This window comes from Camelina sativa, chromosome 16 (genome assembly GCF_030686135.1).
Source record: "Camelina sativa cultivar CO46 ecotype springtype chromosome 16, ASM3068613v1".
In the NCBI taxonomy this organism is placed as follows: Eukaryota; Viridiplantae; Streptophyta; class Magnoliopsida; order Brassicales; family Brassicaceae; genus Camelina; species Camelina sativa.
In genome coordinates, this window is record NC_141895.1 from 5,659,861 (window position 1) to 5,682,906 (window position 23,046).

General features: G+C 37.8%; 4 protein-coding genes across 6 annotated transcripts; 1 reads left to right on the top strand and 3 right to left on the bottom strand.

Annotated features, from left to right (window-relative positions):
• Window positions 1–25: 25 nt before the first annotated feature.
• Window positions 26–2,435, bottom strand: LOC104749978 (scarecrow-like protein 34). Of its 2 annotated transcripts, none has more exons than XM_010471698.2 (2): window positions 2,194–2,435; window positions 26–2,025 (listed from the first exon to the last, which is right to left on the bottom strand). In XM_010471698.2, exon 2 carries the CDS (start codon window positions 1,978–1,980, stop codon window positions 136–138), a length of 1,845 nt encoding a protein of 614 aa, XP_010470000.2. In that variant the 5' UTR covers window positions 1,981–2,025; window positions 2,194–2,435; the 3' UTR covers window positions 26–135. The 2 variants fall into 2 exon arrangements, with proteins under 2 accessions (XP_010470000.2, XP_010470001.2); XM_010471699.3 differs by having other exon boundaries at window positions 26–2,022; window positions 2,194–2,431.
• Window positions 2,436–3,320: 885 nt separating this feature from the next.
• LOC104749980 (scarecrow-like protein 33) lies at window positions 3,321–6,047 on the bottom strand. 2 transcript variants are annotated; one of them, XM_087490656.1, is made up of 3 exons: window positions 5,936–6,047; window positions 5,335–5,731; window positions 3,321–5,223 (listed from the first exon to the last, which is right to left on the bottom strand). In XM_087490656.1, exons 2-3 carry the CDS (start codon window positions 5,701–5,703, stop codon window positions 3,586–3,588), a joined length of 2,007 nt encoding a protein of 668 aa, XP_087346782.1. In that variant the 5' UTR covers window positions 5,704–5,731; window positions 5,936–6,047; the 3' UTR covers window positions 3,321–3,585. The 2 variants fall into 2 exon arrangements, with proteins under 2 accessions (XP_087346782.1, XP_010470002.1); XM_010471700.3 differs by having other exon boundaries at window positions 3,321–5,731.
• A 2,135-nt stretch (window positions 6,048–8,182) lies between these two features.
• LOC104749982 (RHOMBOID-like protein 1) lies at window positions 8,183–10,575 on the bottom strand. Its single transcript, XM_010471704.3, has 6 exons — window positions 10,019–10,575; window positions 9,637–9,800; window positions 9,336–9,499; window positions 8,984–9,243; window positions 8,759–8,885; window positions 8,183–8,511 (listed from the first exon to the last, which is right to left on the bottom strand). The coding sequence occupies exons 1-6, from the start codon at window positions 10,351–10,353 to the stop codon at window positions 8,389–8,391; spliced, it is 1,173 nt and encodes a 390-aa protein (XP_010470006.2). The 5' UTR covers window positions 10,354–10,575; the 3' UTR covers window positions 8,183–8,388.
• Window positions 10,576–13,829: 3,254 nt separating this feature from the next.
• Window positions 13,830–14,753, top strand: LOC104753431 (uncharacterized). The gene is made up of 3 exons (XM_087492507.1): window positions 13,830–14,335; window positions 14,402–14,633; window positions 14,685–14,753. Exons 1-3 carry the CDS (start codon window positions 13,830–13,832, stop codon window positions 14,751–14,753), a joined length of 807 nt encoding a protein of 268 aa, XP_087348633.1.
• The last annotated feature ends 8,293 nt before the right edge of the window (window positions 14,754–23,046 follow it).

Consider the following 23,046-nt stretch of genomic DNA (forward strand, 5'->3'; position numbering starts at 1 on the left):
CAGATACCTTTGGGCAATATGCCAATTGAAGAAATATTTATGTAGTACCAATTCTTGAAAACTTATCAGATATATTCCTATAATTACATGATTTTTGTAAAACAAACTAAAAACAACAACACTAATGAAATCAATTTACAGAGGAACCCAACAAGAAGAAGCATAAAGAGTTCGACCTTTCCAGCCTAGTAGCAACCATTTACTATTTTCATCAACCACAAAGTCTTTATGGTAACCCCATTTCTTCAGCTTTTCCCTAAACTTCTCCACCAGCTCAGGTTTAACTTGTTTCTGCCTAAACCCTGCCCTAACCATTCTCACTTGCCACTGTCTATAAGTCTCCGGCCTCTCTACCCTATCAGCTTCTTCGCAGGCTATCACGTTCATAGCCTCTCTCCCATAAAACTCCCTCTCAAACCTAATCCTCTCTTCATTATCCCGAGGAAGCGTCGAATCAAACATGTCGAAGAGAGCAGAGTAATGGTAAACCGCTTCTTTGAACCGTGAGATGAAGAACGGCGCGTTGAACGAACCGTTGACGATCGAGTGGATGAAAACGTTTGGGTTCATGTTCCTTATCAGCTTCAAGACAGCATCTCTAGGACAATTCTCTTCACTTCCTGTTTCGTCTTGAAGGTTCTTGAGCCTCAGTCCAGCAGTAACCGCCAAGACTTCGTTCGGTCGTATATCAAGATCTTGTATCCTGATCTTGTCCCAGTGTTGAGACGCAATAGCTTTGTACTCAAACGGTACATTGAACCGTTTACAATACTCAGCCAATCTCCTTCCCGTCTCCTCTATACGTTCGGCAGGACGAAACCCTCGCTGAGGCAACTCGATACCAGTAATCCTCAGCTTCCTCGGCGCATCTTTACGACTCGATATGTATTGAATAAACATCGGCCATTGAAACCCGTAGAGTATCCCAAAATCAACTATATGAAGAACTTTAGCATCTATCGACGCATCTAAAATCATCCTGAAGGAGAAGAAATACATTAAGGTAACAAACGGAGACGAAGAGAGATAAACTCTGTACGCTTTAAGTGTATCCGTAGCGGTTTCTTTCAACGAGCAAGTGGTGATAGCATTGTAATAAGTCTGGATCATAGAACCAGTGCTTCCTTGTAAACGAGCCTCAAGAGCGTTAGCGAAACAATGAGCAAGTCTTTGTCCCGCGTCACCTATAGGCGAAGACTGTTGCCTTATCTGCATCAACAAATCAAGTGCCGTGGTTTTATCCCCTGTTGAAATGGCTTGTGCACATAGAGTTAGAAGTGTTCTGAAATCAACCACCTGACTCTTCTTCTTCTTCTTCTTCTTCTTCTTCCCTTTCACTCCTTGTTTATGATTACTCTGAATCTCTTGAATCTTGCTGTCTAACAAAGTTGGTGGATCGCATTCGCTGTCAAGAAGCAAAACCTTATCAAACAACTCTGTGATCTTCCCATCTTCAACGTTAGTTGCAAACTGCTTACTATTCCTAACTTCCTCAAAATCAATTACTTCCCTTTCATGACTCCTCTTAACTCTCAACGGATCCAAACCCAAATCGCATCTTTCGGGTTTGATAAGCCAATGGTCACTATTGGGAAGGAACTTACTAGCTTCTTCAACACCTTTCTTAAACTGTAAAGCTGAATCTGCATCACTAAACATACTCTTAACCACAGATGGACTAATCCGTAGATCAGCCGATTCGACTATGCTTCCACCTGCATCCCTCCCAGCAAAGCTGCTGGAACTAGTGGTAATGATCGAATCACAGCTAAAAGACTGATTTTGAGAATCTGTAATCACTTGCTGCAACATTTCCTCTGTTTTGCGTAACGCTAATGAATCGTAGAACATAGACTGTTTGTAATCGCCGTTACTCTCTTCCATAAGGATCTCGCTCACGTATTTCAACAGCGTATACTGATCTTCTTCTACTGGATCAGCTAGAAAACTAGGGTTTGCATCGAAATTGGGATCCATCATTCAAAAACCCTAATTGATACACAATAAAACCCACATAGAAAGCTTCTACACAAGAAGAAGAAACAGAGAGAGAGAGAGAAAGAGAGAGTCAAAGGATTGAATCAAAAGATTAGAATTAAAAATTCAAACTTTATATTACAGAAGCAACAGTAATTGAACTGCACATGTGAGAGAGAAAGAGAGAGAACACGGGGAGTTGATGTCATTGCTTACCTCGGTTTGAATGAATCTGATGATGTACGAGGTTTAAAGTAATGATCTAAAAGATCATTACGGCTTTTAGTTAGGACAGCTTTCGCTTCAGGACAGTGTCCGATGAAAGCTTTTACGGGGAAGAAAGAAGTGGTGAAGAGAGAGACAAGTCTTTGCAAATTGCAAGACTCATCCCCCAGCCCCAGGTGTAAAAACAACTTGACTTTTGTGGTGGCGGCTATGTTGACTCTGTTCCCGTGTTCTGTAAAGACTAATGTAGGGCTTTGGCCCAATTCTTTGAATTTGTTCCGTTTTGATCAAAGTTAGATATTTGTAACCATCTAATGCATATCATTGAGAAAATCACTTCTTTTTAAAAAAAATTTGGTAAAATATTCAAAGAACAAAGAAAGGTGAAAAAAATTACATTCAATTTTGGACATGAGAGCTATGATGATGATTACATGATTATTTTTTTTTTGTTTAATAGAGGGAGTTTCAAACATTTGAACCATAATCTCTTTTCAATACTTGGTACAAACCAAATAGGTTGGGAGTTGGGACTACAATCTAAAATAGAAGAGAAAAAAAAATACTTAAAATTATATTGATTTTATATCAACTACTTCCTCCATTTCATAATATAGGATGTTTTAGAGGCTTTTCTTTGTTTCATAATATAAGATGTTTTCAACTTTTTAAGTAATTTTTAGATTACTTTTCTATCTTTTTATTATTTATTTTATCTAGTCTTGTTTATGATTGATTGAACGTTTTTAAAGTGGTTATTTCTTAATCTTTGTGTTTTCACTCAAAATATATTATATTTTGAAACGGAGTGAGTACTTAAATACTTAAAATCACACGTTTTTTCCCTTAACCATATTGATTTTATATCAAATACTCAATTTCAATATTTGGTTCAAGCCATATTGGACTACGATCTGAAATAGAAGAGGCTATGAATGCTAGAATATCCGCATTCGTCGACGCACGAATTTTTCAATGATTTATTATTCAACAAAATAGCAATAAAAAAACGTTTTGGTCAAAATACACAAAACATTTTTCCTTATCTATGCTTTTGCTACTTGTGTTATATTTTTTACAAATAAGTGGCGTTAAGTTAATTTTTACTTAAATGACCATTATCCAACCCTATCTATATACATTAAAATGTTACAAGTACAATAGTTTTTTTACATCATGGGATCATGCGTGGAGAACTATCTCTCACTTGTGTCTAATAAGATACTGTTACCGAAAGCAGAGAACCCCCCTCAAGAAGGCAATAACCCTAAACCTTTACCAATATACAAATCTAGATGTCATGTGTGAGATAAAGATATCAGCACAAAACCCTATAATAGAATCAGTAGCTTGGGTTGTAAGAGAAACAAAGTAACAAACTGTCTACAAAGGAACCCAAATAGATGAAGCATACACTATCCTACCTTTCCAGCCCTGAAGCAACCAGCTACAATCTTGATCAACATCAAACTCTTTAGTTTTGTATCCATTTTCCACCAGCAACTTCAGTTTCTGAACCAGGTCCTTGTCCAGCGGAATCTGTCTAAACCCGGCTCTCATCGCTCTCGCCTGCCACTGCTTATAACTCTCTGGCCTCTCCACTCTCTCTGTCCCCTCGCAAGCCACCACGTTCATGATCTCCCTCCCGTAGAACTCTTTCTCAAACATTACCCTCATTGGATCATCTCGTGTCAGGGTCGTGTCACACATGTCAAACAGAGATGAGTAATGAAACAGAACTTCTCTAAACCTCGTGACAAAGAAAGGCGCGTTGTAGGATCCACTTAGGATCGCGGGCATGAACACGTCTGGTTTAATCTTCCTTATTAGCTTCAGAACCACATCTCTCGGGCTGTGCACTGCCACCGTCTCATCTAGAAGGTTCCTAAACCGAAACAACGAGTTAACAGCTACAAACTCGCCTTCTTTTAGCTTCAAGTCCTCCAACTTGATTGTATCCCATTTCTGCGCAATCGCATTGTACTCAAACGGAATATTAAACTTCTGACAATACTTAGCCAACCGACGGCCCGTCTCAATAACTCCCTCGGCTGGTCTAAACCCACGTTGAGGCAGCTCTATACCGGTTATACGAAGCTTACAGGATGAACCACGTCTCCAAGCAAGTCGATGAATCAGAGAAGGCCACTGAAAACCATAAGATATCCCAAAATCAATGATGTGGATGGTTTTGGCATTTGCAGTAGAAGCCAACCGCATGATACTGTGGTTAGCGAATATGGTTGCGATTTTCTTGAACGGGCAGACCGATATGTATGTCTGGTAAGCTTTCAACATGTCCGAAGCAGATGTTTTCTTGGAAGACAAGGCGGTATAAACCTGTGTACCTATCCCAGCCAACCGTGCTTCAAGACTGTTAGCGAAATAATGAGCCAATCTCTCTGTCCCATCGCCGTAAGATGAAGAGTATTGCCTAATCCGAGTTAACAGATCGTCAGCAGTTCTTCGATCATTAATCGAGACAGCTTGAGCACAAGAAACCAACATGGTTCTTAGATCAGGTGTTTCTTTATCATTAGCCGCCGGTTTCTCGCCTTTATGACTCTTACTAACCGCTGGTTCCTTCTGGAAACTCTCCTGAAGAATGCATACTGGTGGTTCCTTAGGCTCGCCAAATATCAGAACCTTGTCAAACATCTCAGTCAGCTCAGCTTCATCAACATAAACAGCTGCTTGCTTCTTACTTCTTTCTTCATCAGAATGTTCATCTTCACGCAATTGGCTTTTCTTCCCGGTCATTTTGTAAGGAACAGAGTTGTTCTTCTCCTTGGATCCCAAAGCCGGCGTGTAATTTTTAATATCTATAACCAACTGAGAACTTTTAGGAAGGAACTTACTAGCTTCCTCCATTCCTTTCTTGAACTGTAACGCCATGTCCTTATCGTTAAACATATTAGAAACCAAATCATTACTAAGACCTGACCCGAAAACAACAGACTGTGGAATTGGACTAGATCTTTTAGAAGTGGACTGGAAAACAAAGTTATTCGGAATCGGTGTCTGCAACCAAGAAGAAGGCCTGTTATTCTCCAAACAATCAAAACTCCATTGTGAATCAGAGGAAGTGGTTGTGATGCTTGAAGTATAAGAAGAACCACCAGGGCTACTAACCAATGGAGCAGGTCTAGTAGTAGTAATCAGAGGCTGAGAAGAATCATCATCTCCCGGGTACTTTTCTCCTAGAGCTTCATAGAGAGATTTCTCAGCTGCTTGAAGAGACAAAGCATCATGAAACATACAAGGCTTGTCTTCCATGTCTTCTTCCATAAGCACTTGGCTTATGTATTTCAGAACCGAATCAGAGAAATCAGCGTCCGCAGAAGCAAGATTCTGTTGAGAATATGATGGCGGCTCTGGAGGAAGAGGAGGAACACATCCAGTATCTAACAAAGGTTGATCATTTAGATATAATCCATTTCCTAAACCGGGAAAATCAAACCAGTCCAAAGATTCAGGGAAGCCAGCCGAGTAAGAACCCATTGGATGAAATCAAGAACCCTAATAAGCCCTAAAAATTGTTCCACAAGAAAACACAAAAAAATCCTTATTATCTTACTAGTCTCCGACAGACAAAGAATCCTGTGTTTAAAAGTTGAATCTTTTTGCTTTCTTGACCCTAAATCAAGATTAGTAACCACAAGAAAACACATAGAATCTATTCACAAAGAAAGGCGGGTTTTGTTCTGGTAAGAAACAAACATTTCAAGCATACCTGTTTGGGGATTAAGATGCCGATTCAGTTGCTATGGAAGAAGAAACCTTTGTGTTGGAAGCAATGATCTGTGTAAGTGGTGGAGACTAAGTATTTGTTTATGTATAAAAACTATAGAAGAAGAGAACAAGTAGATGAAATATACAATTTTTATTTCAATTACTTTGTCCTCTTTATATGAATCATAAATCCCACTCGGGTCATCCTTAGCCATTTCGGACGTTCTTTGAATTTATAAATCCTTAACAAATTATACATTTCTGCATAACGACTACATATAACTGTTTAGTTTTAAATCTTGAGTCTATATAAATGTGACATCAAATGAAAAATGATGATACCGTTACAAAAACGATGAGTACTCAATTATTATTGAAATAACGACTGTAAATTTTTGTGAAATTTGTGGTAGTCGTCCAAAAGAATATAATGGGTGGACTGGAAACCACCGACCGACCTAATTAACATTGAAATAGGTGTGAATGTAAAAGACCTAAAGAATCAAAGACGATAGATATGTGATAAAGTTTTGCACAAAAAAAAAAAAAGATATGTGATAAAGTTGGCATTAAAGTTAAACCTACGCAAGAGTACATAAGAGTTTATATATAATACTCTTAAAACAAAAAATTAGGATTGGATCGGTGACATAAAGTGGAGTTTTATTCTCCAATGGTTAGAGATATATTTATGATTTTGTTAACTTGCTTTTTATTTATTTCATATCGCCAATCGTTTTTTTAAATATATATTTTGACTAATATTGGTAAGGACCATATAAAAATCTAAAACAATTACACCACATAACAATACTTTTAAAATCTATTTTTTTAATAAATAAACTTATACTATTTTTTGTTTATAAATCTTTACCATATAGTAACTATTTAATTTTGCTCTTTTTTTTAGGTCAATTTTACTTTGTGCGCACGCACATACAGAGGGCAGACTACCTTTTAAAATTAGTTTATATTTTCTATAGTTATCCACTTGTATTAAAAAATGAGGTGTTGGTGGGTGACTTAGTGAGATATCATGTAAGTTTAAACACGCACATATGCTGAATCAGTTTGGCAATTATCTAATATCCCTGTTTCTCTGCTTTATACTACATATACGAATGCGGAATCTTTCATTGCTGCTCTGATTGATAATCATAATGCTAGAACAACTTCAACTAACATGCAACTTCTATCGTTTTGGTTATTATGGCATCTTTGGAAAAGTAGAAATGCTTTTGTTTTTGAAAGGATACAAGACAAACCAACCACGATCCTTCTCCGTGCTCAAGCAAACAATCGTGAATGGAATTATCTTCACAGTAACAACAGCCATAGCAACACTTGACGTGACACAAACAAAGAAAACGAGGACAAAACCTCGTGCGCCTTTCATTAAATGTAACAATGATGCTATTTTTGACTACAAGTCTACAACACAAATCAAGCAAAATATGGTTGGGTGTTACGAGATCCTGATGGTGTCTCCCAAGGTTGGGGGTTTCTATTATGGGTTACACATCGTCACCTCTACAGGCAGAAGCAAAGGCATTATTAACGGCAACACAACAAATTTGGATTATAGGTTTAACCGATGTTATGTTTGAAGGTGACAATAAGTCCCTCACTAAAATTCTCGATCAGAAAACAGTTTGATATATCAATTACTGGCATCGTCAAAGATATTAAAGAATGGTCAACCAAAATTAAGAAGACTCAATTTATATTTGCTTCTATAACAATACTGTTCACTATCTAGCTAAATTTAGTTGTAATTCAAATTTGTTTTATTCTGTTTTTCACCTCCTGTCTCACTATCAAATCAGTTGTATTAAGATTATTACCATCATCAATATAATTCATTTTTGCTGGAAAAAAGGTACTAGAATTTTTCAGACTCGCACTAGCCACATATATACGTATAAGACACTAAAATATGATTAGACACATTTAGGTAATATCAATTTCAACTTTTGAATTAATTATTTAATTTGCTTCTTCATACCTTAGTGGAAAACTCAAAAGTTGCGAATGATAAGTGTATTACCATTATATAATTTGCTTTTACTAATAAATTACATTTATCGTTTGACCTGACTATTTTACTACCTTATTTTAATTCAATTATATAAATGGTTTGATATCAGCTAATTAATTTTTTTTATTGTATATAAATATAGAATTTAGATGAAATTAAACATCTTGATTAAGAATTAAAATGTTATAGAACAAAAACTTTGTTCATCTCTTTCTCTTCATCTAAGCTTTCATTATAGAGACGATGGTCCATACATATGCGCAGTAAATCAAGAAGGTGAAACCAAACAATGATCAGAAAGAAGAATCCACAACCACAAGTGCATGATCATTATGTTAAATGAACAATCTTACTCTTCCCCAACACAATTCCTAACTTTCTACAGAGTATAAAAAATTAGACGTTTAGTGGTGGTATCAGCGGCATAGTTGGGAACACAACTGCTGAATCCGAGACTGGTTATCGTAAGAGAGGTTGTACATCTCCGTTCTCCCATTCGCGATACATGTCAAGTTCATCTGCTGCCCAATTTGGCTCGACTGCACCAATTCCACAATCACTCTCAGTTTTATAAGAGATCCGAAATATGAAATGGAAGATATATATATATATATATATGTGTGTGTTCTATCTTCTACACTTTACAAAGCCTTTCTAGTTTATATCTTTTTGATCACACACAAAGATTAGTGTCTTCTATTAAGTATTAACACTAAACTACAAGTACAGAACAAGAACTGCAGGACTAAACTAGATATGTATATGAAGAGCATAAGTAGTTTTTACCTCACAGTAGACATTTTGAGATTTACAGCTCCATAGCGACGTAGGAATACAGCTGAGATAATGGCACCATGAACAATACTTGTTCAGATCTGTGCCTTGAAGAAGCACTATGAGTCCAACGGTATATCTGACACCATATTTCATAAAATAGGCATTAAGGAACATACTGGAATCTGTATTTCATATTGTAGTCAGATTTATGGTAAAAAAAATGGAGAAGCATACCCAGCTATCAATAGTATTAAAGAGGTGATCCAGAGAACATATTGGTATGGCTTGTGTTTGGATTTAGCAGACGGTGGAGCATAACCCCGAGGATTGTTCCTTTGGTTGAAGTATCCATACTGAGGACGGATCAAGAAAACAAAGCCTAGAAGAAACCCGGATGTGAATCCTCCAAGATGGGCAAAGTTGTCTACATGTGGAAGAATACCTACTGCTAAATTAATGGCTATGATGAAGATGAGAGTCAAAAGAGCTGCAAACTGCAAATGGAGAAAACCAATGAACCTCCTTTTACACATATCAATCATGGATGGGAGAACCTAGAAGTTTTTAATCTTCTATTTGGCTATACCTTATTTGCGTAAATGGTCCAGTTAGTAAGGAGCTCTGAAAGCATAGCACCAAGCAAGCCAAATAATGCTCCAGAGGCACCAACAGATATACCAGCCCTGTTATAGAGAGAAGATAACAAACTTCCACCAAATCCAGATATCATATAGAGCAATCCAATGCGCACTGTGGAAGAAAGGAACATCAACTCGAAAAACCAATAAGAGCAGTCTTCAGAAACAACCATACACATTTTGACTCATAGATAAAACTCGTAAAAGATTCATCCTTTTATAAGGCTGAGAAAACATAAAGTTGCATACCAAATCCAAATTCTTGCTCAAGCCGGATACCAATGAAGATAAGACTCAACATGTTGGCAAGAACATGAAAAACCCCAGCATGTAGCCATATACAAGTGAACAAGCGCCACACCTGATGTTTATGAACCACCATAGATACATCTAAAGCCCCCATCTTCTCCAATCTAGTATAACAAAAACAACACATCATTGTAACACTCTTTTAACTCATCCCCAAACTCTAAAAGATAGATCTAAGAAATGAGTAGCATTGTCACAAAATTGAACCTTTTACAAAACTCAGAACACACGAATCTGAACGACCAAGGTCTAAAAAAATGTGGAATCTTTTCTCGGAATAAATAAAATAAAAAAAAAAGATGAGAGCTTTAAGGTTACCCACGTCAAAGAAGAAGGACCCAGAAGAGGATTCTCTTTCATAGGCTGAAAAGCAAATCTCCCAAGAAACCTAGCTGAGCAATTAGGCGAGTTCTTAGGACAATTGTTAATAAACATCGAAATGGCGAAAAGGGCAATGTTAGCCACCACGATTGCTGGAACTAGCCATGGAAACCAAAGCTTAAACGGCCTAAACTCTGCGAACGAAGCTCTCTGTTGCTGCTGCCTCCGAGTCCGAGACGTTTCCGCAGACGCGTTATTGTTATTATTACCCATCGCCGCCGCCGCCGGTGGATTCACCACCTTAATCTCCAGACCTTCCCGCTGATCGCGAGCCATTTTACGAAAAAAAGCCCAAATCTAAAAGAGAAACAAAGGATCAAACTTTTATGACATTGTTGTTGTTGTTGTCTTGTAAAGAAGACAAAGGTGAAGAAGAGATGAATCAATCGTCTTTCCTCTTTTGAGGCATTTCCTTGTGAAGACGCTAATTAGATTGGAATTTAAGACAATTATCTATAATTTAGGAAACATGTAATTAAGTTTTTTTGTATAATATATAGTTTTTTAATTTTAATTTAAATCACACATGAGTTAAAAGATTCGAATATTAATTGCGCAACAGTAGCTTTGTTGGTTAATCACATGATGATTAGTATATTACATAGTTTGTATATTGGTTATATACTTATATAGTATAGTAGAGTTGAAAATAGAAATTATTCCTTTCTGTTTCTTGTAAAATTCAGAAAATATGTTCCTTACCTTCGAATCCAAACGTTAAATTTTTTGACTTAGCTTCTAAAACCGTCAAACATGTTAAAATAATCGCAATAATTAGTAGTATTTTGAAACTAACACCCGTTGCCGAATGGATCTAACATGGCTGGTTTAAACTATGAAACTAACATCAAAACTATTAATTTATTTGTATAGAGTTAATTAACTTACAAATTATATAGAGATTTATCAGATGGACTACAAATTATCATACATATTAACACTTTCTAAATTTATAACATCTAATTTTATTTGACAAATTTCCAAACAAAAATTATAATTGCATATACGTCAAACAAACAAAAATACCATATGATTTATATACAAAATTTAATAGTTGAAAAATGAAAAAAAAACCCAAATATATAAATCAAAATTATTATCAAAAATAATATAATAATTAAAAATTTGTCTCGCGGTGTACCGCGGATTAAAATCTAGTTACAAAATTATTCTAGACAATATCTTAAAACGGTAAAGATAATCTTCTTATATAACTAGTCATGTCACTCTCATCGTCATATATATCATAAAGAAATTTTTGTTAGTTGTACCACATTGTGTCGAGAAGTTTCCAATTCTACCACATTTGGAAACTGTTTTTGCGGTATACCACAAGGGCAAGATAAAATGTCGATGTTACCCTCAGGTTTATGTATGTCAGAAAACAATTATTATTCATAAAACAATTAAAATACCAAATTTATATATTGTTGCGTAATAGATGACACTGGACTGTGACAGTGTTACGATGCGGCTATTTTGATCGATGAGGGGCCAATTGGAATTTAATGTTGGGACTGTAGCTCTGTAACAATAAATGTGGACAAAAGGAAGTAGCGATTATAGTTAATTAAAAATTGAAAATGTAAATTTGGAAGGACAAAATAAAGGAACACTTGGTAATGGAATAGAGAGAGAGAGGATAAGGTGGACGAAAGCACCTCAGTTGGTTTGGACCTGTTTTTTGGCTGAGGTTTTAATTCTCAGGTTGGTTGAATGCATTTATTGTTTTTCTTGTAATGTATAAATGCCACAATGTTCATATTTTTTTGCTGAAACTAACTTGTGTTTTGATATGAGATTTTTAGGGCATGGAAGAAAGTGTGTGTGTTATCGTTGGGGAGTGGGAATGTTCAGCAAGCGGTGTCTGGAAATTTGTACCTCACGTGGGAGAATTGGCAAGGTGTGTATCCTATGACAGTGGGACAAGCGAAACGGAATTGAGAAGACGATTAGGGCAAATATTCAGTGTATGTTCCCAAGAAACGAAGATGAGCCTGAGTTTTATCTACAGAGGAGATGCGGCGGTTATGAGTCAAGCGAAAATGCCACCAGTGGGAATAAAATCTGAAAGTGAGTTGCAGCAGTTCAAGGAGTTAAAATCCGAAATCGGTGTCCTATATATGTATTTAACTTTGTCCAAGGTAGGTGACATTGGGGAAGAAACAAGCGAAGGGTAGGATTCCCTTGATGATTCGGTTTTGGTGGCTTATGTTGAACAGATAGAAGCAGTATATAAGTCAAAGGTGGGTAAACTGGGTGATACCAGTAGGAGCGGAGTAGTTACGTCGGATAGTACTCGTAAAAGGAAGAATGAGGTGGACACAAGTAATGAAGTGGTGGGGACAAGGGAGCTGCGTGTTCCACTGGAAAGACAATTGAGGACAATGTCAATGTAGTGGACAACAACGTCCAAAGTGTGTCCACTGATGTATTTATGGGGAACAACAACAAAGCCAATGGAGTGGACAACGAGATTTTAAATGGACTAACAACTGGTGTATTGTCTTCTGAAGTACATGGAGAACCCCATATGGCTGGAATGGACCAGAACAATATTGGATTGTCTAATGGTGTTCAAATTGAGGACGATAGGCAGTGCCAGTTAACGTTGTCCACATGGTTAGATGAAGGGGACAAAAACAAGAGCAATGGACATGATCCCAAAACATTGTCTATTACAATGGGGGTCGATGATGAAATGGAAGACCATACTCCTGAATACGACAGTCCAGATTATAATTTCGATGAGTGGACTGATCGAATAGAAAAGGAGTACCCTCCTGAATGGGATCCGTATGTCGTCGACGAGGCCAAAAGGCAAGAAGGTGGAATTGTGACAATTTATGAGGTTGGAGAGAGTTCTTGTACTTATGATGTGGAAAGGCAAGAAGGTGGAAATGGTAATGCCAGTGAAAGTAATGCGATAGTAGCAGTGGGGCAGCCTAATGCGAATGTCATTGGTGGACCTTTGGTTGTCGAAGGGGATGATGATGTCATTCGTTTCATAGGAGGATCAGTGATAGATGAGTCAGATCCTTTGTTGTTGAATGATGCACCACCATGCCATGATAATTTGAGAGGCTTACCAAGCCATGAGAGGCACATGGATTTGAAGCTAGCTGCAGATGCAATATATGTGGGGAGAATATTTGCGAGAAAGGAAGATATGCACAAGGATCTATCGCTATATACTATGAAGAGGATATTTTGCTTCCGAATAGTTGCGTCAGATAAGAAACGAGTAATTGCATCTTGCGTGGACAAGAATTGCGGTTGGAGGGTTTATGCTATTATCAATCAAAACACCTTAAATTTAGAAGTCATAACTGTGTCGTTGAAGCACAGTTGCGACGTCTCCGCCAGGTTTACATATGGGGAAAAAGCTATGGCAAAGATTTTGGTTGGTCTTTTGAAAGGTAAATTTGCTAATGGTAAGAAAGGGCCACGTGCATGCGAGTTGCCAAAAATGGTTTTGTCCGAGTTGAATGTGACTATATCATACATGAAAGCATGGAACGCTAAGGAATTGGATGTGAATACTACACGAGGGACTGAAGAAGGAAGCTATGAATTTCGGTCTACGTATCTTCACCTTGTGAAGTCAACAAACCTTGGAACGCTAACCAAAATAGAGACTACAATTGACAAAAAAAGGGAAAACGCTGTTCAAATATCTATTCTTTGCGTTTGGGGCATGTATTGATGGATATAAGTTTCTAAGGAAGGTAATAGTGATAGATGGGACAACGATGAAAGGCAAGTACAAAGGTTGTTTGGTAGCAGCAAGTGGACAAGATGGCAATATGCAGATATATTCACTTGCGTTTGGAGTAGTTGAAGTGGAGAATGATGCTGGTTGGGTTTGGTTTTTTAAGAATTTATCAAAATTTGTTTCGGACGAGGAAGATCTTGCTTTTATATCTGATAGACATGCATCGATATATTCTGCAATGGTGAAGGTCTACCCACTAGCCCATCATGCAGCATGTGCAGTCCACCTTTTCCGCAATGTTAAACACAAGTTTTCATGTGGTGGTTTAGCGAATCTTGTCTCTAAAGCAGGAAGAGCATATACAATTGGTAATTTTCGTTATTGGTGGAGGCAGATTGAGGAAACGAAACCTGAATGTGCTGAGTATCTACTGGACATTGGTCTACCACATTGGACCCTATCACACTTCACGGGTAACCGTTACAACCTGATGAGCAGCAACATATCAGAGTCTTTGAATGCAGCAATGAAAAAAGCTGTTGAGTACCCGATTGTTTCAATGGTCGAATTTATAAGGGCCATGTTGATGAGGTGGTTTTGGTGTTGAAGGACATTAGCTGGGAACACAAGAAGTAGGTGTACACCAGAAATAGAAGACTTGTTGATTGACCATTTGAAAGAGTCACTTAACTGTGCGGTTCTAGGAGCAACTGACTGGATCTACCAAGTGAACGACGCAATTGGTTGCGAGTTTACCGTTGACCTGGAGAAGAGAACATGTACTTGTAGGGTGTTTGACGTTCTGATGCTTCCATGCTGTCACGCTTTGGCTGTGACAAGAGTAAGAAATATTGACCCCTACTCGCTTATAAGTGTGTGTTATTTTGTTTAGAAGTACAAAGGGGTACTAATGCCACGTCCAAATGAGAAGGACTGTGACATACCGGAAGAGGTTACATAAGTACCTGTTAACCCACCAAGGACAAGACAACCAGGGGGAAGGCCTAAAAAAAAGGATACCATCACAGGGAGAGGTTCATCATGTAAGTAGACAGGAAGACAAGCTCAACCTTGTCCCATTTATTGTCCAATTTATTTTCCCTTTTAATTTTGTTGTCCATTACGAAGTCTTTCTGCAGGCTAAGTCTATTTTATGTTTCGCAGACAAAGAAGAGGGTGACAAAGTGTGGCAGGTGTTTTCAGCAAGGGCACAACAGAAAGACATGCTCGACCTTGATTTGATATATGGATGATGTATTAGGACTATGTATTCATTATTTTGAAGAGAATGATAATGGTTTTAGCATGTCTGAGTACCAATTTGTTTTACCCAAACGATTAACTCTTAAGTAATTATTAAACCATCTAACATTAGATGGACATAAAGTATATCGGGAACATTAGATGAACATAAAGTATATTGGGAAGAGAAACCCCAATACAATTGTGTTATGTAGACATTGTGGTAATTAAAAGATGTCCATTTATATGAGTAGTCTACAAAGCTTGGAACAGAAATGAGTTTTGTTACAGGCATAATGACAGAGAGAACACGGACATAATGACGGACAGTAAGTGAACACATTACTGCTTAAAGATGATAAATATGAGTACAAGCATAATGACAGAGAGAAAGCCACAAAAGAAGCCTTTAACATCTTTAAGGACAAAGTTGAATGAGGACGCAGGTTGGATAGTATTCCTTGTGGAAAGGTGGCAGATGTTGGACGAGATTTCCTCATATTCGTCGTTTAGTTCACGGAAAAGCTGCTTTAGACTTGCCATTTCTTCGACTAGACATTGATGGGTATACCTTGGTTCCAGTTGGTCCACTAGTGATGAATTCGATTTGGTCATCACGCTCCAAAAGCTTCCGGTCGAGGTCGTGTATTTCCTCGAGAACAGATTGGTCCCACAACTTGTTTAGATGCAAGCCACCATCCTTAGGTTAACGAAATCATGAAATCAGAGCGAATATAGTGATCTTGAAATGGTTTAAATCATAAAAATTTTCATTACCTCAGATCTAACACAATTGTAGTACAGGCGACCCTGGTTTTTACCGGCCCGTTGTGTTATGTGATTGAGGTTCCCTCCACACCAGCACTTGAGCGGGATACCATAGTGGTCTCATTGCCGATCTCGGGACTTAACAGATTCAATGGAGGAAGACGACGGTTGGCTGTAACTGTATCGGCTCATAGTGAGTATTTAATGATGTGCCTGCATTTTGTAGGGTTTTAAATATAGTTTTTAGGTTTGTTTTGAGTCTTTTCCTAGGTCCAAGTGTGCTTTTAGAGTCCTTTTAGTCTTTTGTGAGTCTTTACAGGTTCTAGGTGACTTTGAAAGAAAACTGAGTGTTTTGGGATGTAGACAAGCATCTGAAGCCAATTGGTTGAAGACTGATCGAGCTAGAAGGCATATGGAATGAAAGCAGAAAAAAAACGTTCCGGATCGACTGATCCTCGCGAGATCGACCAATCCCGCCCCCGACGCAATCTTTCCTTTTTCGTTTTAAACCGACTTTTTAGGGATTTATTTTATTATTTAAGCACGGGGCTCGACCCCTAGAAAAAGAAATTTTACTCTACGCCGTTTTTGAGCACTTGTAAGCCTGGGAGAAGATCTCTTATCCTTTCTAACCCTTTAGAGAAGAATTCTGAACCCTTTTTACTTCTTTAGCAATTCAAACATGTTTTCTTCATATTTGATTTGTGATTATCTCTGTTCGATGTCTGAGTAGTCTTACTGTTGGGTTTCGGGTTTCAAAGGGGGTTTTATGATTCACTGATTTAGGTTGTTAGATTTGGGATTGATCTATTGAGTTCTTCATCTATTGTTGTGCTTATTTCTTAAACTAGATTAGCTACCTAGTTTATGATCTTAGGTTAAATTCATCTAGGCATCAAAAGTGTTGTTGAATTACTTGAAAGAACATAGGTGAGCAAGGTGATCCTTAGCCAACGACAGTTGAAATTGGGCCACCTTGTGAACATAATCGGACTAGAACCTAATGCTTGCTAGGATTGTTTAGATTCAAACGACGGTTTAGGGTTCATTCAATTCTTTGCATAGATAACTAACACTGCGACAGTAGGTTAGTTTTATAATTGAGATTCGAGTTCAAGAACGGTTCCTAAAGCTTTCCCAACTCATCACCCACTTTCGTGATCATAATCCTTGACTGATTCCTTCAGCCCAATACTTTCTCTTAAATTTACAAACTCTATTTATTTTCTGTTTTGTTCGGTTACTTGCAATACAAACTCTCTCTTTGCTTTAGCTATACTCGGTCTATATAATTTCATAGTGTATCGTTTGGTCTCTGAGGATTCGACCCTGAAGTGCTACGACGACACCACTAGATCGTGGTTGAGTGTGCTTTGGGTTATTGATTTAACTCTAGATCATTTAAATATATTTTTTGGGATAAAATGGTTAAAGGCGAAGGTTTGATAGGATTGAGAGTAACGAGAGTAAGAGTATATGTATGACAAAATGGGATTGGGATATATTGGGATATTTTCTCTCTAAATTAAATATTATTTTCTTTGGTCCAAGTTCCTTAGATGCTGGTACTTTTCTGCCACCTATCTGTTTGTTTAAGCCCACACGCAACGCTAAACTTGATAGATGGACATAAAGTATATCGGGAAGAGCATTAACTAAAAGGATAAGTAAACTAACGAGAAACTACAATACAATTGTGTTTAGTAGACATTGTGCCTTTAGTTTTGTTATAATAGAAGGATGTACGATATTGTTTGGTGCACATGGAAACTAACCGATGGACCAGTCAAAAAATCAAAAGATGTCCATTGATATGAGTAGTCTACAAAGCTTGTAACACAAATGAGTGTTGTTAGGGGAAGTAAGTGGACATATGATCTGATAATATGTCCACAAAAGCATTAAAACTCTTAAAAGAAGAAGAAGAAAATAAAATGGGAAATGGAAAGAAGACGAGTTAATGTTTGTAAATTAGCAAATACAAATGAACTGCATAGTCCTCCACCAAACAAAGCAAGCTTCACAACGGGAATCTATGGTGCAAGTGTAACCAGATCCAGGACATTTTGGGACATTGTAAAACCTCCAGGTGTCGCTATATGTTTTGATTGGGAGTGGACCAATGTTCCGAATGTTTTCAAACACAATTTCAGAAAAATGTTCGGCAGAATCATATGAGCCAACACGATCCCTAAATGAAGCCATCGTCGCGACACCCTCGTGGTAGTGACCATCACAGATCAAGAACAAGCCTAGGGCGAACTGCATTTCTTCTGAAAAAGGAATAGTATCGAAGAGTAGGTTTATGGCTTCGTGAATCATACCTTCTCTAACTGTAAGCCGAAGACTCTCCAAATAGCAAGCGTAAGGATTTTTAGCCTTAACACAACGTTGGGAGAATGAGTGGAACCTTGAGGACTTGTTTACAAGAACAGATGCATTCTTAAAAGTAACGAGATTAGCTTCCCTCAAAACAAGCTGATTAAAGACAAGATCTATTCCACTTTTACCGGTAGCAAGTCGTGGACCAAGGTTATGGAAACCATATTTAGCTAAACGAAAGATTATTGATAGCTGAATATGATGGGGTAGTGAAAAAAGGATATTAAGCTTTGTTTTCTTAGGTGTTTCCATGTTTGTTATGAAATGTTACATTTTGGTGTGAGAGGATTACTTTTAAATAGATGTTCTATAGAGTCTTGGGTGTTAATTAAGACACTCACAAATCTAGCTGCATAAGTAGTTGGAAGGCCTTCAATGATAGGAAGTTAAGTAAAACGTTGGTGGTTGGTAAAAATTTAATAAAGGGCTTAATATCCTTTAACTTTAACATCATATAGTTAAAACAGATGTACAATGACAAATATTGAAGGAAGACAATAGTTAGAGTTTGTTCTTTCTTGTTTGTGTTACAAGGAAATTGAATGGACAACCATTGAACTATTATTGTCCTCTTATAAGTGTGAAACATGTCTACTATGATGTTAATTGCTATGGACAAAAGTCCGCAAAAAAAGTCTGCAGGGTAAATATTAGTGGACGTAATTGATGTGTGAGAAGGAGGGATTAAATACTTTAAATAAAGTCTTAAATTAGTTTCCGGTGAAACAAAGGTTTACCAACATAATAAACGAGAAGGTCCAAGTACGTAGACAAAAAATAGATATGAAAGACAAGTTATAACCAAACAACAAACTTTTGGTAGACATCAACTGCAAACGACATTCTAATGTCGTCCACTAATTTCTCAGAGAGTGAATCTAACCCCAATCCTTGTGCGTGTAGTTCGATATACTTAACAGCCAATGGACCACAATCTCCACTCCGGTCATTCTGGTAAACGTCCACCAACCTGTCATAGTTGAATGTTTTTGGAAGAGGGCAATCAGTGAGATCAGGATTTACCAAGTCTTTGATGATAATAGGTAACATTTCAATCAACGGTTTGAAATGAGAGGATCTAAAATAAGGATTTCGCCTTCCTTTAACCTGATTGCTAGTGCCACCCAATGTCTCTTACCCCAATTCATTGGGATGTAGACGGTGACTACATCGATGAACCAACCGATGATTGATTGACGGTTTGGAACTACCCCACAGACGTAATTTTTGATGAGACTGTTCCATTGGAATGTTGACTTCTTTTTACTCTTCTGATTCTTCTTGTACCGTCAATAGTCAGTGTTGAGTATGTGAGTAAACCAAGTATCCAACACGCCAATCCGTGAATCTTTGAAAAATGACCCCATTGTTTTCCACAACCAGCTGATCATTGCTTCCATATGCTTAGAAAAAAGATGGAGAAGCTATAAGTGGAGAGCTAAAGATAGACTGGTAAAAAAGATGGAGAAATAGTGGACAATGAATAACGGAGATTCTACAAAGTATGTGGGTGCATACAATTCCTCGAAGAAGGTATGCTTGATGCTATGACCTTCCAATATATACTCTCTATAATTTGAACAGTTAGCAATTAAAACAATAATAGTTGATATATGTTTAGAGGACAAGTTATAAAAATATGCGATGGACTTACTTATGCGGATATGCGGCAAGGGTGGACAGAAATTTCTTTTGCAGAGCAGGTTTCACAACACGGAATGTGGAGTAGATATAAACAGCCTCTGCCACTGGTTGCGCAGGCTTCTTCTTAGATGAAGAACACTGACCAAATCTTCTAGGCATTGTCCTTGGTCTTTTGGAAGGTAGGGCAACTAGTTGGTGGTCCAAATATTGGCATTCCTTTCTTTTAAGAGGGCCTTCGGCGTTTTTCTGAATTGAAAGTACTAAACTGTAAGAAAATTTGGTTTGAAAAAACAAAAATTTGCTATTGCAACGTATCACATCATGAGTTTCAGTGGCGTTGTCGTTTACATCGTCCTCGTGATATGTAATGTCATTGGCCTCAACATCATTGACGCCAATGTAGTTCGTATCACATTCATTAGCGCTAATGTCGTTTTCTCCACCTTCATTAACGCTATCACCATCATTAGCGCTAAATTCGCTGCCATGACTCTCTGACTCCGTCGTCTTACCAGAAAAATTCTACTAAGGCATTATTATTGAGAAGTCATGTTAAAATTTTGAGTAGTTAAAGCACAGTAGCTATGTGAGGGTGAAAGTACAAACCTTCTCGAGTACAGGATTTGTAGAACAAAACTCACCAAAGTTCTTAAGAATCTCTGGCATATTTTGACAGTAATGGTTCCATGGAGAGCCATTGGCATGGTCCGCATTAACCTAAAAATAAGGAACACAATGAGTAAATTTGGGAAATGAAATAACAAAAGAAAGTGAGAAAATTGTACTAAAGAGAGATTAAACCTCATCTGGGACATTAGAGTTCATATTGCTTGGAGTATGTTGACCATGACTCTGATACTGGTAACCGCTGGGTTGTTCAGCATTGTCCTAAAAATAAAAGCATGTTATAGAGAAACAAAAAAATAAGTGGACAGTATATTTGAAATTGTCCACTATTCTCCTATAATACCTCTGCTCCTACAGTAGAGTCTTTATGAGTTTCTGCAGTGGTCTCTTGATGGCAATGTGCAGTCTTATGCATATGTGCCAAAAGGTCTGAGTGATTACCAGCATGACAATTTGGGAGAACACCTTTCTCGGTCAAATAACAAATTACTTCCTCCAGTACTTCTGCTTTCCATTTCGCTTTTTCAGTGGACAGCATTTCGTTTATCTTGGAAGTGTGCTCCTTGTTTCTCCTGTCCACCTCTACAAGTAACTCGTTTTCAGTTACAAACTCTACATGGCGAGACGACTGATCTTCAGCGGTTTGGGCCCCCTTACCGTTCGTCTTGGTTGACTCCTTCAAATTATTAGCTCTGGATTTAGTTGGTTTGGGGACAGTTTTTTTGGATTTGTTATTTGCCAAAGCAGCTGTAATGAGGGGGAACTTGCAAAGACCGCCATGTCAGTCTTCTTTCTTGAAAATGTGGCCATCTTTAAGCTTTTTCAAAAGGAATTTCACACATGGGTCATCAAACTCCATACCATCCCAAGAAAAATTTTGTATGTCACCGTAATCTTTGATATCTATAACGTTCTGTACATGAAGCTGTAAACGGTATCTAATTAAACGCTTGTAGGCATAAATTGGTCAAAAACTTCAAAGTATTAAATACTTACATTGAGATCAAATTCCGTTTCAAGAATGTTGGAATTATGATATGTGTTCAACTTGGTGAGCTGAACGACGGAGCGGTCAGTAAATGTCAGCTCATCAACTGCATCAGGAAGGAACGTTTCCAGAAGTGGGATTGCATGCAGAAAGAATAGTTGAAATGATAGAGTAAATTCGTGAGTAGCAGTGTGAGATTGTGATAATTGATCACAAATGGCGCCTGGTCCTGCTACCATCTCACCATTTCTCACCCTCTCTAAAGTCCTTAAAAATGAAAGTCGCCCCCACGGATATTTGACAAAAGCGTCCAGATCTTGGACCAATTTGACTACTTTACTACTTGCTTTAACATTGGATGAATTGCAAATGAGGATCCCATCGACAATTTCAACAAGAGAAAAGTGAAGCCTACGATCACCATCCATCCGGTCTACGACAGGCAACACCTTGTCTTGCTTCAACATGTCTACAACCTCTCGGATTGTGTAGCTTCTTTTAGGACCAATAAGAGATTTGAAGTAATCAAAATCTGAAGACGCACCCGAGTCGGTGGAAGCTGTATCATCGTCGGATGGAGGGAATGGACAACAATTAATACCTGTTACAATTCCAAACTCCCGGAGAGAAAAATGGATTGGATGACCACCAAACACAAACCACATCTCGTGTTTTTTTTTGGTGACCAGTGAGCGACAAAGGAATTGGTGAACGAGCTTGCCGAAAAGGGAACTATGTTTGGTGACCAGTGGCAGACGGCCGAAACATGACTGTTGCAGCCATGCCAACTCAGGGGACCCATCTAGCACCTCAACAATGTCGAGCTGGTACTCAGGCTTGGAGTAAGAGTTGATTCGGCCTCTAACAGGATATCGATCCGTTGCAAAAAGACGCGGAGGTAGTTGTCCATCAATTGCTTGAAAACCATCTTCTGTGGCAAGGTTGGAAGGGACTTCTCCACCGTTGTCATTACCAAAGTCAGCGGACACTGGTGGGATCGGATCAGAGTTTCCCGTCACGGTGTTGGTTCCCATCGGCTAGAAGGGACTCTAGGTTTTGTTGTAAAAATAGAGGAAAAGGAAGATACAGAGAACTATGTTTCTCTGTCCGTAATCGAGAAATCGAGAAAGTAAAGACCTTTGCTTCACCCGTTGTCTTAAATTTGAAATAGTTATGGGGAAGGGAAACTGAAAAGACAACACGAACACAATATAATAAAGAAAGAAATAACAGGGGAATCATGATAATTAAAGAATAAAAAAGGGTTAAATTATAAGAATTGCGATCTATAAAAAAAAGGTAGGTAAGTAATTCTACTATGACGCTGTGGCATTGGGGGAAAAGAGTTATGGAATGTGGTATAGAGTTTGAAATGAGTTTCGGAATGTGGTAAAACTCTTAGTAAACTCTATCATAAAAACTCTATAAAGAAACATTCATCTTTAAAACTGATTCAGTATGTATAATATAGGGAATTTAATTAGTTATACCACATTGAATTTAAAACTTTCCAATTCTACCACAATCCAAAATCCCTTTTCCGTTATACCACAAGTGACATTAAAAATGTCGGATATACCCTCCTGTATATGGTGAGCACAAA